We start from the raw sequence: 17,746 nt of genomic DNA, 5'->3' as shown, positions 1-17,746 counted from the left end.
GCCACGCACTGCATCGTTATCGGTGTGCTCTGTGCTGCCTGAAACTTGACCCATCCCAAGGGCCAGTTGACCCTTTGCAGGTTGCAGCAATGCAGTGACAGGCTGCCTCAAAGCCCGGCATGAGTGACTATACCAACTGGTAGACGACGCCCCTACTGACAGCTGAAAGAACACCGTTCAGATCAGGGGCGTCTGCCGGGGGTCGTCTTCCCTCCAAACAAACTTTTTCAGAGTATACAGTATAGCGCTGCTGCATGTAAACGGGCCGTAGTATACAAAAACTAATGTGTGATCCAACATCCATCGATGCCAATGCCAATCAAATCAGAGAATAAAAGAAAGAAGGAACATGAAGAAGTGAACCGCTAGGTACTGGCCCACTACCACGGCTTGAGGTCGCTCTCGAGTCCGGCGTCCCAGTCGAGCGCCTTCTCCCCGGGCTGCAGGAACACGCCCTCGCGGTGCGGCAGCTTGCGCGCCAGCCCGTTGAGCACCTGGTGGAAGGCGTCCCCGGGCCTGGCGGGCTGGTGGAACAGCAGCGCCCGCTTGACGGAGTCCCTCGCCAGCAGGCGCTGCCTCCGCAGGATGTCGGGCAGCGGGATGGAGGTGAGGATGGAGTCGAGGCGCGGCACGTCCCGCTCCGCCACGAACACGCTCATGTCCTCCCAGGGGATGGCGTCCGCGAACGGCAGCACGATGTCGTCCGCGATGATCACGGGGATGCACCCGAACACCACCGCCTCCACCAGCCGCGGGCTCCACGGCGCCCACCCCAGCGGGCACAGGCAGAAGATGGCGCGCTGCATGTCCTCGTAGTACGTCGCCGGGTGCTCCGTCGAGATGTCGAACAGCGGGTTGTCCTTGAAGTTCTCCCACACCGACGCGCGAGCGCCCCTGCATGCATTGCAATGCATGATCCATCAGCCACCAGCCCACCACCATGCAATTGCCCATGTCGCGTAGTAGCCGCCTTGCCTCGCGTAGTAGCCGCCTTCGGGGTCGTTGCCCATGTCGTAGAAGAGGCCGCGGAAGTAGACGAAGATGGAGCGCGGCGTGCCGGGTCCCACGAGGTGCGCCTGCAACCTGTGCGGGCTGGCGTAGGGCGGGACGGTGATGGACCCGTCCTGCAGGCACACGTGGTTCCGCTGCCCGAACGTCTGCACCAGCGTCGCGCGCCGGAGCAGCGGCAGGATGCCCCGCTCCACGGCGCGCTCCTCCTGGTAGTGGAAGCACGCGCCGAAGTCGTGCGGGGTCAGGAAGAAGTGGTCGGCGCCGTCCGTCCGGTTCCAGAACGGCCACGTCGCCGCCACGTACCGGATGGCGCTCCGCATCATCCGCGGCGCCCGGAACGGCAGCGGGAACCCCTGCGGCGTCAGGTCGCACGTCGTGTACACGGGCGTGTAGAACCAGTCGGCCGCCTCCGGGTCCAGCGTCCGCACCGCGCTCGACAGCAGGAACTGGTGCATGAAGATCTCCGCCGCGAACATGTGCTGAAGGCACCGGCTGTCCTTGTCCACCAGCATCTTGTTGTACTTGCGCGGCATCTCGTACACGAACACCTTCAGCTTCCCCACGGGGTCGTCGTCCAGCACGCCCACCGCGTTCCCTGCCAGACCATTGTTCATCCGTTCGCTTGTTCATTCGAAGTTTCACATTCACAACACATTAGGAGAAATCAAATTCAATCTGGGCAGTTTTGTTCGTTTGCTTGTTCATTCACATCACAATATTTAAGAACGGAGGTAGTATATACTATCAAAATATATCTGATGATGGACTTAATGTTACTTTTTTGTTATGTATAAACATTTATATTTATTTTGGAAAAAAAACGATCAAAATCAAAATGGCATGTCCAGGTTCTACGTTAGAATTGTATTCTTCTTCGGACCAAGGCATATAGCAGTTAAATCGGTGCAATGTGCTGAAATGCGCAGAAAGATGGTATCTCTGCAGAACCAGTTTCAGTACTGCTTCAAACTGGAGTTCAGATTCAAAATGGATAAACAAAAGGTGGAATGCGATTACAGTAACCTATTCCAGTACTGGTAGGGCATAAAAAGACATGAGTACCGCTGAGTACAAATCTTGGTGGAGTTGTTGCTTTCGGCAGTTCACCAACCACAAAAAATTTGAAACTTCAATCAATAGAATACTGATCCCTTTCAAGTGGCCTCTACTTTTTTTAATGATACGCTATTCTTGCACTAGTCTTGGTGGAGGTTTTTGTTTTGAAGACCATTATATCGTGTAGAATAAAACGAAACATGAATTAGAAAAAACACCCACTCTCAATAGAGAGTTTTGTTTTTATGGGTTTATAGACATTTAATTTTATAATTTATGCAGAACTGGTAATCATGTCAAGGGAGTTTTGTCCCTGTAGAATTTGTCTCTTCTCCCTTTAAAACCGTTGCTGCATTATAAAAACATTTATATGACAGCTTATTGAACAACAAAAAATAAAACCATAACATCCCCCTCCTTTCTTTATCGACGCATTATGCTCCTACTACAACCAACTACTACTTAATGAGCAAGCATGATGCAAATGTAGGGATGACGGAAAACGCTACTGCTAGTGTAGAAGCTCCGCTTCACCTACCAAACAACCGATCTCTTGTAGTTGTAGTACAAAGCAACAAGCATGCCTCATTGCTTGATGCAGTCGGGGACGGAAGCATACGTGTACTCCTTGCGGCTACTGGCTATACGATTTGCAGGAGTACAGCCGCCAGGCAGCGGCCACAAGGTGGGTCACAGGGCGCGAGCCGCACGCGCGCACACGGCTACCGTTAGAGACAGCCACGGTTGATCATGGATCCCAGAAGAGAAGAACAGGCTGCCAAATTAACCAATTTCAGTTCCAATTCCAAAGCTGCGTGCAAAACCAGGCGGAACGGGGCGAGGCGCGGCAGCGACCACGAGACCCGGGGCGGGGTAGGGGCTGTCGGGCGGCGGCGTCACGAGGCGCCGGCACCGGCACCGGCAGGCAGCGCGATCAATACTGCGGTTGGGAGGGAGCTCGCGCGGCCAAATCTGAATCTCGAGGAGGGGGGGGGGGGGGGGGGGGGGGGGGGGCATGGAGCCGGGGAGGGGGTACGAGTTCCGGCGGCGACCCTTGCGATTTCGCGGACCAATTCGAAATGGAAGAGGAGGAGGAGGCACGGCATGGCACGCACCTGAGGTCCTGCCGGGCTTGTGATGCCGCTGTAGCGGCGCCGCCGCCACGACGCAGATGGTGACGAGCAGGACAGCGGCGACGAGCGGCCTCATTGGGCTGCTGCCGCAGGCGCCCGAGAGCTGACCAAAGCTGGCAGGGGAAGCGCCCTGATCCCTCTTGCCGCTGACTGAGGAGCTGCTGGTTACTCGCTCGCTTTGCTTGCTTGAGCGCCCGTCCTCTGCTCTCCTCCTCCCCTCCCCTGTTTGTTTCTCGGCTGCCGCTGCGCTGCGTGTGCGGTAGGCTGTCGCCGTCAGGACTCAGGACCCGATGGCACGCACGGTCCTGATCCTCGGGAGAGAGAGAGATTAGGGACGAGACGAGACGAGACGAGGCGAGCTAGTCAAGGGCGCGGCGGTGGCGAGCCAATGGCGGAGAATTCGGGAGCTGCTGCTGATGCGCTCCGCTCGCACGCAGACGCAGCACTGACGGCAGCCAGCAGGGCGGCGGAGGGAGCAAGAAAGGGAAAAGGAGCGGGCGGAAGGGGTTCCCTGTAGCCCTGTACAGTTTACTACATGGCCTGCACGCGGCGGATGGCGTGACGCAGACAGGCAAGCGGGAGCGGCCGACGGACCGACCGAGTCCGGGTGCGGTGTTGTGCGGGTCCAATTGCTTGGTCGCACATGCGTGGTTTGGTTGAAGACTGGTCTCAGCTCTTCGATCGGAAATTACGCAGGGATTACGTAATTACGTAGGGCTTATTGGTTTACGTTGGATTACATCAGAAATCGTTCTAGCTAACTAAAATTTATATAAATTAGAGAAGCAATTCGGCTATGAATCGTTCTGACACATCAATCCGACACAAACAAAAAAGGCCTTCCCAACTTATAGCACCCCTAACACTGAACTAGAGCATCTCCAACAAATAGCCCTAAAATAGAGCCCTAAAATTGAAATAGAACCGTATTTAAAGTGTTTAGTACCTCAAAAGAAATTTTTACTTCAACGGTTAGGCCTTAAATTATGCTATTTAAGAAATAAAATATGTTATTAGAAAATAATTAGTTGTAGATTAAGGGTAAACCAGGATATGACTAATATATAGGGATACTATAATTAGGATCCAAGAGACCGGGTCTATATTTTTATAAAATATAAGGCTCCTATTGGAGGACATTTTATGGTCCCAAGTCCTATATTTCAAAATACAATCTTGTTTAGGACTCTCTTGAGATGCTTTAAAGACAGTCCTAGATGTGAAACCCCAAGATACTTTTCGTACTTATACTAATTAATATAGTATATGAAGTAGAGGCTATGTTTATAATCGATAATTTTTCAAATTGAGATTTATTCAACCATCCAACTTTCCTATACTACGTAGATACTTTTTAGTGTACTTTTTTCTTCTTCTGTTTTGTAGTTTAAAGAACGCAATGTAAACTTGGACGGATGCAATAAGGTGATAATGAGATCAACACAGATAAGAATCTCATCGAGAGGTTGGCCTTAGTTTTGAACAGCTAATAACTACTAGTTGCAGTGCAGGGACGTAAACAAATCCTTAATATAGTCTTACTGTATAGGCAAAAAAAAAAAAGGAAGGTTGGCAGCCCGTGTGGGAACAGCCCCTTTTCTCTGAAAGTGTATTTGATGATGATTGATTACATTGCTGTACGTTGGCGGCCTTGAATCACGCAGGCACGGGCGCACGGCGAGGAGGCGTGCCAATGCGGGTCACCTGCTCGGCTGCTCACTCCTCTCCCTCTCTCTCAACCTAGCTGTAAAGATGTTGCAGCATAGAAGGGCAGCCAACCAAGGCACCTCCGGGCACACGAGCTCGCCCACAGGCAACACGGATAAAGGGGAGTGCAGCGCCTCGTTGCGTTGGCCCACCATGCCATTAGGTAAGGTGGCTCGCCTCCATCGGCTGCTGCTGGGGGTGGTTGGCCTGCTCAGCGCTGCTCTATCTATGGAGCTATAATAGTTAGCTCCATTATACAATAATGCTTAGGGCATGTATAGTGGAGCCCATTATTATGCTTGGAGCTATAATAGTTAGCTACGTAGTACTAATAATTTATCTTACAGGACGTTTGGATCCCTTCATTTTAGAGGAATTGGAATTCACTCAATAAAGTAACTTATTTAGTTCGGAATTTAACATTCCACCACTTTCAAAAGTTCAGATATAAGTTTATCTCAAATTCATGGGGTGGAGGGTTGGAAACGATTTTATGCATTAGTAGAATTTGTTTCTACTTTGTAACTTACATGACACTCTTCGTCTCACTCATCTATAGTAAAAATGTAGCACATAAATATCTCCGATATCTTGCTAATAATAGTATACAAATATATTTTGCATAAAACCGAATTAGCTTAATTGATATATGCCTAAATTACTATTATTAGAATGGAATTTAATTCCAATGATCCAAACGGGGCGTTAAAGGAATTTTAAGATCTAGTTTGATATATGCTTAGGGCATGTATATATAGTAGAGAGACATCAAAATAGTTCTATAAACATAAGAGACAACTAAAATACTCTGTTATATAATGGAGTATCTATAAATATAATCTACTAATAAATATATAAGTAAATACGCTTGTATAGCATCGGATCAATAAAACAGACGACGAATTTATACAGTAGGAAATAGAGACGGTTCCATGATTTTTTTTGCAAAACCCCGTTTATACACTTTAAAAAGTATCTACATTAAACACCATTATACATGTCCTAACTTACTAAAAAACTGTTTTTTCTACATTCGACAAAAAAACTGTTTTTCCTTAGGGGCATGGGTCTCAAGAGTGATGGTCACGGTAGTCAGGCATTAGGCTATCCGCAACGGTTCCCTCTAAATTTTTTCACCTATATCACTTTTTTACGTCACATCATTAGCATTTCACTCATTATTTTTTCATCTCCCGTAGCGATTCCCCTAAATACTTCCCCTATACCCCACTATAACTATAAAATATCATTTTCTATACCTACTTTTTATCCACTATTAATTTTTCATCTAATAACAATTAATCGTGGGCCCACAGCTGCAGTACCAAATAGTGTTAGAGCGCGTGAACAGTGACACGCGAGTTCTCGAGGGAGAGAGAAGAGGTCCACTCGCTAGGGGGCTCAGTAGAGATAGCCGTTACAGGTGGTAGAGAGCAACGGTTGCCCCTAGCGTATGAATAGTAATAGGGAAGGAAGGGCGTAGCATGCACCGTTGCAGCAGTCAGTCTTATGGTAAGCTATACCGAAATCCTACAATGTGTTTTTTCAACATCTGGAGGTATAGTGTTTTTCAGGTGCTGATAAGTGTTTTTAAATTCCACTTCTTTAAAAGTTTGTGAAGCTATACCTTTTTTTTGGCTAAAAAACATAGAACGGATCTTAAAAGATACGTAGAGCGCACACTTTTTTATAGTAGGTAATGGGTCCGAGAAAAGCAGAGAACGACGCGATGACTGATGACATGAACATCTCCGCAGTCTCTGCACGCGCATCAACTAGAGATGTCAATGGGGACCCGATACCCGATAACCCGTGGGGAATTCCCCTATTAGGGTACGGGTATGGGACAAAAATTGTCCCCATGGGTATGGATATGGGACAAAATCTCCACCCATTGGGTAAACGGGTATGGGTTTGGGAAGCAATAATCCGAACCCGATTACCCATGGGTATTTCATACGTGTACACCTGTTCTGTTTGTATGAATGAGTTGAGGCTGAGTCGGCCATCAAACCCGACAGACTCCATTTCTTATATTGGTCCCAAGTACTGATTTCTTTTCTGATGGATGGATGAATGGATAATGGTTCATGGATGAGTGCTTGCCGATGTAGTGATGTATGAAATCTGGATAGTTTGTGCTAGATGTTAGTATGCTAGATGTTAGTACCTAGTTATTCCTTAATTGGGGATGGGGACCCATTAGGGACCCGAAACCCGAATGGGGATGGGTATGGGATGAGTTTTGTACCCATGATGGGTATGGGTATGGGGATGTATCAAACATGATGGGGATGGGTCTGGGATGCAATAACCCGATGGGGAATTACCCATTGACATCTCTAGCATCAACAAAGCTAAATACAAGTAGGCTACAAAAATGTCCGTCACAGTAGATGGTAGAGGTGACGATGCATTGATCTTCTAGCGCGCTTATTAACTACTAGTAGTACGTTTTAGAACTGTCAAGACCGTGACCACTTCCATGGAGTCAAAGAACCTGACGCGCGTACAAATGGACTTGGAATAGCATAGCTTCCGCGAGTCAAGAACTGTTATAGATAGATTGGTCCACATTAATGCAGTTTACTAGTTCAAGGGAATTACTCCGTTTCAGAACGCAACCTTTTTGGCCAGCTGCATTCGTCATCCCTTTATATCTTAGGACAAATATTTGACTTCAGCTATTTTAAACTCTCGCCTAACAACATTTACTTCAATAGTATGTTAATCAAAGCGACAAAGACAATGCTAAAATTAAGTGCTACATTTTAGATCGCTTTAGCTTTTTTATATGGTCTAATAAACTAACTACTTTTTTTTTTGTCAAGGTCGGCTAAATTTTCGACCATGTGATCCAAACATAATTAGGCTGGTTAAACTATCGGCCATATGATCCAAACAGGACCAAAGTATCAGCACATTTAGGGTGTGTTTGGTTTGGCTTTTGGCTTTTGACTTTTGCCCCATAAAAGCCAAAAGTCAAACCAAATGGCTGGATCCAGAAAGTAGCTTTTTTCTAAAAGCTGATTTTCTCGCAGTGCAAAACCGAAAGCACCCTTAGACCTGTTTTTAGTGGTTTTCGGATGGAACTGTGAAAACATATATTGAAGAAATTTTAACGGCTTTTAGTGGTTTCCATCAAACGGTTTTTTAGCTTTTTAACAGCTCACAACCCACAACAGCTTTTTCTACAGCTCACAGCCCACAACAGCTTTTTTCACCGCCACAGCTCAACCAAACAGATTAACCAAACAGATTAACGTAGCACACCAGAAGTGTGCTAAACATGTCAATTATTCCTAGCCATTTGCATAAATATTCACAGAGTAGGTGAATGGTTAAACATCGAAAAGTCCAAGCCATGAATTATTCTTCTCAAAGATAATTCTTTTCTTGGTACATGACTACATGATCCTCCGGATTCATGTTAGCTGCTTGTATTCAAGAGTGTGCATTTGTTAGAGTAAGTATAATAATGGGCTCTAAACCTACTTAGAGCACCTCCAAAAGGATATTAAAAATTTTACCCTAAAAACTAATTATTAAGAGTAGGCTAAAAAGTTTTAAGAATAAATCATGATGGATACTCCAACAATTCTCTTAAATATGACATACGGCGCAATCTGTACAGTTGTCAGAAGGTGACAAGGCTATGATGACGTTGTAAAATGGATTAGGGAGGGATGAAACACACCAAAATATGAGGAAAAAAGTTAGAGCCAACAATGAGAGAGCTATTGGAGTAAGAAAAACCACTTTCTTACTAATATCTATTTTAGGGTTAGTTTACACGTTCTTTTGGAATTGCTCTTACATGACATTTTTGTTTATGTGGAGAGACTTATGTGAAGAAGAGAGACATCAAAAAGTAGAGGGTATAGGCTCTCGTGCAAAAGCTAGGTGCTACATGCCTCCAAGACAAAAGGATGAAAGAGAGAGACAAGGGATTAATCTAAAAGCCAACCCTATAGCCAACTTTATCATATCTCATATAAGTGTGTTTATTGTTGGCTCTAGATGACGTGACAAGGAGTTAGAGCCAGCAATGGGCTCTATTATTAAACTTGCTCATAGGATAAGGACGAGACAACTAAGAAACTGCATGAAACAACCTCGAGACTCTACATCATAAATACAGTCAAGACACAATAAATATAGGGAATCGTAAAAACGGGCTCTTTACGAATAGCCCATCTCTTAAATTTTTTTCATCTACCCCCTAGAAACTCCTCGGCAATAGCACCATACTTTAATATAATAACGAATTGCATAAATATAAATAATTCGTCATCACCATAAAGTATTACTGTTGTGCCCAATGTCCACTGATCACAATTACTCTTCGGTAGCGTAGTACTGCGGGGCGAGCTCAGCCAGCCACAAGGGGTCAATACGGGTCAGGTTCTTGATATAGTTCTGTGTCGTCCGAACTAGCTCGTTGAAGATGACACAGTCGACCTTGGTCCTGAAAAGCACAGATGAAGGGTGGATCTGCACGCTCTGGCCAGTTGCAAGGGCCCTGCCAAACAACAGCTTAAAACATTAAACATGGGGGGGGGGGGGGGGGGGGGGGCGTAGTCATCATCACAATCTTAACATGCAGCATCCTTCAGGTTCTGTTTGGTGTAACCCAAGTTCCAGATTAGCTTAGGGCAAAAAATAATGGCCTGTTTGGCCAGGCTCGGGCTCCGTGCTACAGTGGCCGAGCCGGAGATAGAGGAGCCCAAAAAAATGGCTCCTCCTGAGTCCTGACACCAGGTTCGTTTGGAGAAGAGAGAAAAACGGCTTTGATGAGCAGTGCACGAGTTGGAGGAGCAAGAGCCTCCTTTAAGCCCTTCCAAGCAGCCCCTTATTCTTTGTTCAAGATGCATTGAGAAGATATCCACGAGGGCCATTCGGATTGAAAATGAATGCACAGCATAGAATGATACCTGTATGAACCATCTGGCTGTCGCATCGCTGCATTCAAGAAGAAGGCAGACGTAAGGCATCTCCGAAACAGAACCATGTCATCTCCACATGACGACATGCTCAGCCCCATTTGTTGGACATGGCCCTGAATTTGTCTGTAAAGAACAGAAATTGCAGCATAAATGATACTGAAAAACCGTAGTCTGGTTTTCGTTTTTTAAATACGTAGGAGTCTAAAACAGTCCTAAAAGTCTAAAGCGCAGTGGCTTCCATTTCATTTTTTACATAAATGACACTCAAATCTGATTTTCCTAGATCAATACCTCCAACCATAAGAAAACCAAATTACCCTCCCCTTGTTTTGCAATTCACTGTTTCATGTGTGCAGCCAGATTGAGCGAACTCACCTACACCACATCCGAAAACTTAGGGCTTAGCTCTGAGAGCTGATTCCTTCGATACAGTGATTCCGAGTGAAGTGAATCTATCTAACAAAAATTGCTTGGCAAATAGTCTGTGAAGTGATTCCCGACGGGTTGGATAATGGGAGCAGGTTGGGAGCCACGAGAAGCAGGTTTTTTTGACTCCCACTTTTTAGTACAAAATGGAGACTAGATTCACTCCGCTCCCACCATGGAGCAATTCAGTTTTTTGCCATTTGGCTGCGCGGGGATGATTCTCAGTTTCTCACTTGGAACGAAGCTATAGGAGCTCTGCCAAACGCCCCCCTAATGTTGACAAAAAAAATAATGGCAAAATTGACCATATGCCTTCTGCGGGAAAACATGGAATTTTTGTACAGCTCGCATATGATCAAGTTTATCATTTTTTGTCAGGAAGAAATGATAAGTGATTTTTTTTTGTACCTCATATATTGTCAAGTTTTTCCACCAAAACTGTGTCAACAGTATCCATGACCTAAAGACTATTTTTTCACTAGTTTGAAAATTTACAGTTGTGTTTTGAAAATGGGGTGTATCAGTGTATGTACACACAAAAGACAATACTTTATCCCTCTTTGCCAATGCTTTGCCTACGACATTTTAACTCCCTACACCTACAAGTGTTTCTGTACAAGTACTGTGAAACAGATGGAGCAGAAACTAGAAACTAACCTGTGAACATCGCGAGCATGTCTTAGAGAGCGGTAGTTGATGAAGTTTTCTCTGCACCACCTGTTCAGAGCCTTTTCCATTGTTTTTTCTTTGGCATTTGCATTTCTGCTCTTCTCCAAGCATTCTGCAGCTCCTCGATAGACATTCACCAATGTGATATGGTCTCCTTCGGAGCTTTCGAATCTCTTCCTGGCAGCTCTTGCCTATAGAACAATAAAGTAAATGGGTCAATTATTGCATTATAGAAGTGAGTAACATACTGATGTTTTACTCATTACATAACACATCACGTTTCTTTATCTCGTGTCTGGCAGGGAAATGGTAGCACAAAGGAAATGTGAGCAAAAACAGATTGAAGCATATGCTTATTTATCATTAAGCAAATGGTAAATCATGATTGAGGTCGAGAGGTATTTTTTAGCCTAAAACAAAGACCATCAATGTTCATGTACATCTTATAACAAATTTGATGGTACTAATTTTTTCACATGGCTAATCTAAATGGATGTTCACAGATTAGCGGTCATAGTTAAGTTTGACCACTCAAATTCTAGAATGCTCTATATGATATATATTTCTGAATGGAGTACATTTTTCTTATATAGTTTGCCTACTGGCACCTATCTCCCAGTTCCCACTAGCATTTAACAGAAAGTGTGCTCTGAAACTACAAAACAACCTGTTTGCAAAGCAAACACAGCCCCCTAAGATAAGTGAACCAGAGGGAATAACTCCACAATATCAGATGAGAACCCAATTGTGACATACATTCTACAAACTGCCAGTAATTCAAATGGATACCTCTTCTAACTTCTCACGCACGGAGAAGAAAATTGATTCCACCGAAAGCATAGATACAACAATGAGCATTTCTTCCAAGCACTTGAATTTGCTTGATACTATTAATGACTTAGAGTACATTGGATCCAAAGGTAGCCTAGCCATCTGATGACCAACTGGATCTGAGAGCTTATAATCATCAGTCAGAGCCCCTAGTAAGATTAACTGCTCCAGTGATTTCAAAATAGCAGTCCTGTAGTAGGGTGAACACCAATAAGAAAAAAAATCAGCACTGATATAAAACAACAAGCTATTTAACTTAATTGCTGAGAAGCCTCTAGGCAAAAACTTCGGCTTGTTTGTTTTATTAGGTGTTACAACTGCAGGAGTGTAGATCATAAAGTTCATGAAGAAGTCTAGGTAAGGGGTTTTCTTTGCGTATAAAAGTTAAAGCTGGGGTACATGGGTCAAGAATAAAATACATCAAATACAATAACAAAAAATTGCATCCTCTCATCAATGATATTGAATTTCCCCGGAGACGATCATAGTTCAGTATAATATTCAGGCACAAAAGCACACAACTAAATGATTCTGAGCATTGTCTTTTACATAGATGCAGACTTAAAAAATTACCTTGATGGTTTCTCCATAAAATCAAAACCTATGATGTCATCAATTCCAAGAGCCTTGAGTTGCAGAACAACATTTGAGAGGTTACACCGCTTAATCTCAGGCACAGTAGAATCCACCAGCTTATCAAACTCACTTTCTTGGAACAATCGGAAGCACTTCCCTGGTCCCTCACGTCCAGCACGACCACTGAGGGTAGAATGAGGATGATGTTAGAAAGGCATGCGATGAAAAGGGACAAATATTGATTTATTTGGTTGAACATCTGCAAAGTGCCCATACGACTTCTTAGCAGAACCATATGCAACAGGCAACAGCTATAAGAAATAAGATACAGAGCACTCAGTCATCACATGGAGATCCATTGATCCATTCTACCACTAACACACTAGTGTGATGACAAACGCTCCTTAATAGACTTCTTCAACTCTTTGTGACCTCGTATTTAGGAATGAAAAAAAAGAGATACATGTACCTCCTTTGAAGAGCCTGCGCTTTAGAGACTGGAATAATGATTAGTGATTCCATTCCAGTCACAGGATTGTAAGCACGAGCTTTTACCATCCCAGGATCTATAACATATTTGATGCCAGGTATTGTTACTGAAGTCTCAGCAATATTTGTAGCTAGAACTACCTAGAAGAGGCAAATCAGCAAAAAGTCAAATTTGCTTAACAGACTGGTACAGGACTTTCAAGAGTAAGTGCAACACTGAAAGTGATTACGAAGGAAAACAAATTACTAAATGAACCTTGGAGAAGATTGAATCTGCATGGGAAGAACAATAGAATATGAAAACATGACTGTTTTACTAAAAGTACAATTCTAGTCATAAGCACCAATATCCAAGAACAGTAGCTTAAAACGAAGGCAAAGAATTTCATCTGCACCTAAAAGTATGGCCTTTGTGAAAGCTAATAGAATGAGCAGAATTATTTCCCCATTGTTATATGGCTGTTCGTATACAAGTGTGAGTGTGCATGTAGGGAAAAGAATTAAAATGTTCTAATATCCTCTAATCTAGCCTATAATGGCTGAGATAAGAGGGCTAAAAATAGCGAGGATAGTGCCATTGTAACACTTTGGTTCATAGTGACCTTAGAGTTTGCTCTTTTCACATTTATTAGGGGCAATCAAAATGTTAAAATGACAGCTAATACAGTTTTCCTTTTAGTTGATCTTGATTACAACAATGTTTACTGAGAGGACCGACAATAGCAAGATGAATTCTGTATTTCACTTTATAACAGCAACATCAATTCTGTACTCGGGGTTCTACCCCTTCCTCTTCTTTTTTAATACAAAGATATGAAGTTCTCATGAGTGTTTGAGAAAAAATGGCATTATTTAACAAAAGGTCACGTAGCTAGTTTAGTAGTATCGTGTTAGCACTATAGGAACTTGTAGACATTTTTGGAATTATGAGCTTGGTTTAAATCCTGCAAAGGATTTTTAGATAGACTATCAATATATGTGGACATTACTAATCACCCGTTTCATTATAAAGAATTAAATAGACATGGTTTTTCACATATTAGATGACAACTAATTAACTGCAGAAAGGTGAAATAATTGACCTTAATCTCCTTGTAACAAGAAGGTTTCATCAATCAGAAAAACAAACCACACCAAAAGCATGTAACAATAAATTATGTTACACAATTCCTTCATAAAAAATGATTGAGTAATCCATGATACTCCCTCTAATTCCATATATAGGTCATTTTAGACTTGTGAATAAAGATTTAAGGAAGAGGATCAAACAACCTTGGTGACCTTCATTTATACTGCATTGGGAAGATGGCTTATTCATTTGTGAGAGGTAGCAACATTTATTAAGGAGGGGAAAGAAGGCAAGTAAAGGGTAAAAAGTGCAAACTATTTCTGCGATGGCTTGTATTTAGATTTTAGAGAATACTTGAGAAGGCTAAAATGACCTACATTTAGAATCTGAGGTAGTATATAAGAAGAGAAATTGAGGTATGCAATTCTTTTAAGAAGGATCTTATTAAAACATGGTGAATCCAGTCCCATCAGTACCCTATTGATGTTTACCTTGCGAGTTCCAGCTGGTGCAGGCTTAAAAGCATTCATTTGCTGTTCTGACGGGAGAGATGAATAGATAGGTGTAACACATATCTTACTACTTTCTGGTGGAAATAAACGAGCACGCTCATGAATAAGTCTCTCCAGTGATTCAATCTCCTCTTGGCCAGTTAGAAATGCCAGAATGTCTCCAGGCCCTTCCTCCAAATGGATCTATCAAATCAAACATTTAAAAGTGAAGTTTATACAGAAAAAGAAGGTTGTCACACTTGGAATTTTTTTAAGGGGATAGGCTGTAGGGTAAACCCCTACAGCACGATTTTATTGTCACAGTTGGATTATAGGTTATGCAAGATTGCAATTCTATATATTCACTCATCATGTTTTATGAAGCATTTGCTTACATTTCTTTCTGAAGTCCCATTTATATAGATTTTTATTTTCTTTCTTCGTTTGTAAGCCAGCTACAGATTGCATGGAGCGAAGGATGGTGCTACCTGAAAGATAGTAACTAGTGTGGCATCCATATAATCCGACTCAGGCTGATAAGTATATAGTATGTCAACCGGGTATTGCCGACCTTGAATATGTACAGCTTTAGCACCACCAAAATAATCAGAAAAACACTTAGCATCCAAACTAGCAGACATAATTATCAGCTTTAGTGGAGCACATCTTATTCCTTGGCATTCCTTAATAGTTACATTTTGAGAATGCCCAAGCAAGGTCTTCCCATTTTTATTGGTATTAGCTCGGGAATGTTGCACTTTTTTCAACAAACCCAACAAGACATCAGTATGAACAGTTCTTTCATGAGCCTCATCAACAACTATAACACTGTACTTAGATAAGAGTGGATCCAAAAGTGCTTCCCTGAAAATTCAAAGTAATCTTTCAATTAGAAAATGAAGCTTTGTGCATCAAACATAAGAATAGAAGTAGATTTACCGATGCCAGACCATTACCACAAACATAGATATATCAGTATATAAAATAATATAGTATAGTGAAAGGGCATCTAGCTAAGTTTGTTATGTGGTTTAAGTAGCACTCCTCGGGTCCCGAGTTCGACTCCCCGTGGGGGCGAATTTCAGGCTGGGGTTAAAAAACATCTCCTCGTCTGCCCCATGCCTGTTGTGTATGGGTGGGGCAGGTGTCGGGGATTTTCTCGACCTGCGTGAGAAGGTCTTCTTGAAGGTTTAAATGAACTCAGAAAAAAATCCACATTATGCTAAACATTTCAATGCAGGTGTATGGGCAGCTACCATGGCAAAAGGCAATATAATAGTTGCCTGAACGTTCAAAATAGAAGGGACATTATGAGAGAGAGAGAGAGAGAGAGAGAGAGATGGAATTATGTATCAATGCCTTCTGTTCTTCAGTTCCTACTTCCTAAAACAACTATAAGTGTGATTGTACATATTAAAAAGAAGGTCTGCAGACTGCACTGCATAACATGTGTACACCTTCCAAAAACATACTCATCATTCTTGGAACTTAAATTATTGAGATGGGGTGGTGGGGTTTAACAGTTGAGACAAGAAACCTAAACCTTTCGATTGCCACATCAAATAGGATCAAAATACTAGAGTATATGCCAACTAAACAATGGTTATCAAACAAGCAACAAAGCAGTAACACATCATTACCTCAGAAGCAAACCATCAGTCATGTATTTAATCCTTGTTGCATTGGATGTGGAATCATCAAATCTGATGGAGTATCCAACCTTTTTGCCAATATGGTCATTGCATTCCTCCGCTACACGCTTTGCTACTGTAACAGCTGCAACTCTCCGAGGCTGAGTGATGCCAATGACTTTACCATCCTGACAAAGCCCACCATCATACAAAAATTGTGGAAGCTCTGCATGACCAAATTAAAGAAAATATTGATTCTTCAAAGAACCAAAGTAGAAAAAAAGATATATGTTTCTGCAATTACAAATGAATATGTAAACAAACGGATTCATAACATGCTGTTTCTGAAACAATCTGTACAAAACCTAAGAATAACTTTCCTAAGAAACCAATCCCACATTCTCACTTGGAACGATATTACAATGAGGTTACAGTGGGAAGAGTCCATTTCACTTCTACAGTAGCCCTTTCGTTAATATTGTAACGCGATCGCGATTGAATACGAATGTTTCCAAACCCACAGACACAAGCAGTCCACAGCACCCACTTCCACTAATTTACGCCCAAAAGGCCAAAACATTTACATCCTAATCAGGGTCTAATCACATAATAACAACCAAAAGTTTCGGAAAGCAGCATGCTTCTATCAATTACTTCATCTAAAACAACAACTGTGAAAAGGGGGGCACAGAAACAGAACTTACGAGTAGTTTTGCCACTCCCAGTCTCACCAACAATTATCAGTGTGTCGTTATTCCTCACCTCCTCAACTAGCCTTTTCTCCACTGAACCAACAACAAACAACAAAATTCTGCTCCCTGAGCTAAGATCCCAAAAGGTATCAAAGACATATAAAAGCTCTGCAGGCAAACCTGACGCAATGGGGAGCGACTTGCGCTGTTGTCGAATCAGCTGCCTCCCTCTGCAAGCCAACCAACACGAAGGCTCAATCCCCAGGCCAACTAATGAAACAATCGGAAGAGAACAGCGTCAACAAGATAAGAGTTGGCACCTCGCGAACTGCTGCTTCTGCGATGAGGCGCCGGCAGAGAAGGATGGCATCTCGGACGACGACGCCGACTCCCGCACCCTGAATCTAGCCACCGCCGGAGCCCACGAGCCCGCGACGGAGTGTGGGGAAGCTAGAGCCGGGAGGGTCTAGAATTGGTGGTAGGGTTTTTGGTGCTGCGCGTCTGGGGGAGACGGGTTCACTGCCGCAACAAGCTTCGATGAGCTGCCGAGCACGTGGCCTAGGGCGGCGGCGGCGGTCGCCAGTAGCGGCACGAGAGCGGGTGCGCGCTCGCAGTGCGGACGGGGATTTTCTTTTATTTTTAACTTTTTCAAAATAAATTTAAAAACTAAACTCGCTGATTTTTTTCAGACCTAGAGCAGTCAAATGTTACCAGAGCAACTCCAGTAGTTTGATAAATGACTTTCTAAATCAATAATTAGATAGTTATCAAAAAAACTCTCTCCAACATCTCTCTAATTTAATAAATTTAGTCGCTTCTCATCTAACCCTATTTTGTCCATAACCATGTAGCAAGTCTCGCAACAAAAAACTGGCGCCATTTTTCCACTCGCTTCATAGCAGACGCACGGAGCAATTCACATAACAAATCATATTGCAATTCACATAACAAATTGGATTGCAATTTCATGTGTCTCTGTGAATGGTCCTCACATATCGCGCTGGCTTCCCAAACAATGG

General features: G+C 43.3%; 2 protein-coding genes across 3 annotated transcripts; both read right to left on the bottom strand.

Annotated features, from left to right (window-relative positions):
• Positions 1–180: 180 nt before the first annotated feature.
• On the bottom strand, positions 181–3,788 carry LOC100384778 (putative beta-14-xylosyltransferase IRX10L). Of its 2 annotated transcripts, XM_008657129.4 has the most exons (4): positions 3,183–3,788; positions 2,606–2,842; positions 976–1,606; positions 181–894 (listed from the first exon to the last, which is right to left on the bottom strand). In XM_008657129.4, exons 2-4 carry the CDS (start codon positions 2,682–2,684, stop codon positions 381–383), a joined length of 1,224 nt encoding a protein of 407 aa, XP_008655351.1. In that variant the 5' UTR covers positions 2,685–2,842; positions 3,183–3,788; the 3' UTR covers positions 181–380.
• A 5,225-nt stretch (positions 3,789–9,013) lies between these two features.
• On the bottom strand, positions 9,014–17,362 carry LOC100281385 (ATP-dependent RNA helicase DHX8). The gene is made up of 12 exons (NM_001154303.1): positions 17,048–17,362; positions 16,908–16,957; positions 16,740–16,820; positions 16,045–16,261; positions 14,893–15,268; positions 14,405–14,608; positions 12,825–12,985; positions 12,353–12,538; positions 11,738–11,969; positions 10,937–11,139; positions 9,842–9,976; positions 9,014–9,429 (listed from the first exon to the last, which is right to left on the bottom strand). Exons 1-12 carry the CDS (start codon positions 17,095–17,097, stop codon positions 9,246–9,248), a joined length of 2,079 nt encoding a protein of 692 aa, NP_001147775.1. The 5' UTR covers positions 17,098–17,362; the 3' UTR covers positions 9,014–9,245.
• Positions 17,363–17,746: the final 384 nt, after the last annotated feature.

The sequence above is a fragment of the Zea mays genome, chromosome 8 (assembly GCF_902167145.1).
Source record: "Zea mays cultivar B73 chromosome 8, Zm-B73-REFERENCE-NAM-5.0, whole genome shotgun sequence".
Lineage (NCBI taxonomy): Eukaryota > Viridiplantae > Streptophyta > Magnoliopsida > Poales > Poaceae > Zea > Zea mays.
This window is presented reverse-complemented; position numbering and strand designations above follow the sequence as displayed.

Coding starts and splice junctions, on each gene's coding strand:
- LOC100281385 (NM_001154303.1), bottom strand. CDS start 17,097: ATGCCATCCTTCTCTGCCGGCGCCTCATCGCAGAAGCAGCAGTTCGCG. Junction 16,821..16,907: donor GTCGCTCCCCATTGCGTCAG/GTTTGCCTGCAG, acceptor TTGTTGGTTCAG/TGGAGAAAAGGCTAGTTGAG. Junction 11,970..12,352: donor TTTATGGAGAAACCATCAAG/GTAATTTTTTAA, acceptor ACCCTACTACAG/GACTGCTATTTTGAAATCAC.
- LOC100384778 (XM_008657129.4), bottom strand. CDS start 2,684: ATGCTTCCGTCCCCGACTGCATCAAGCAATGAGGCATGCTTGTTGCTT. Junction 1,607..2,605: donor TACAAGAGATCGGTTGTTTG/GTAGGTGAAGCG, acceptor ATGGTCTGGCAG/GGAACGCGGTGGGCGTGCTG. Junction 895..975: donor GAAGGCGGCTACTACGCGAG/GCAAGGCGGCTA, acceptor CAATGCATGCAG/GGGCGCTCGCGCGTCGGTGT.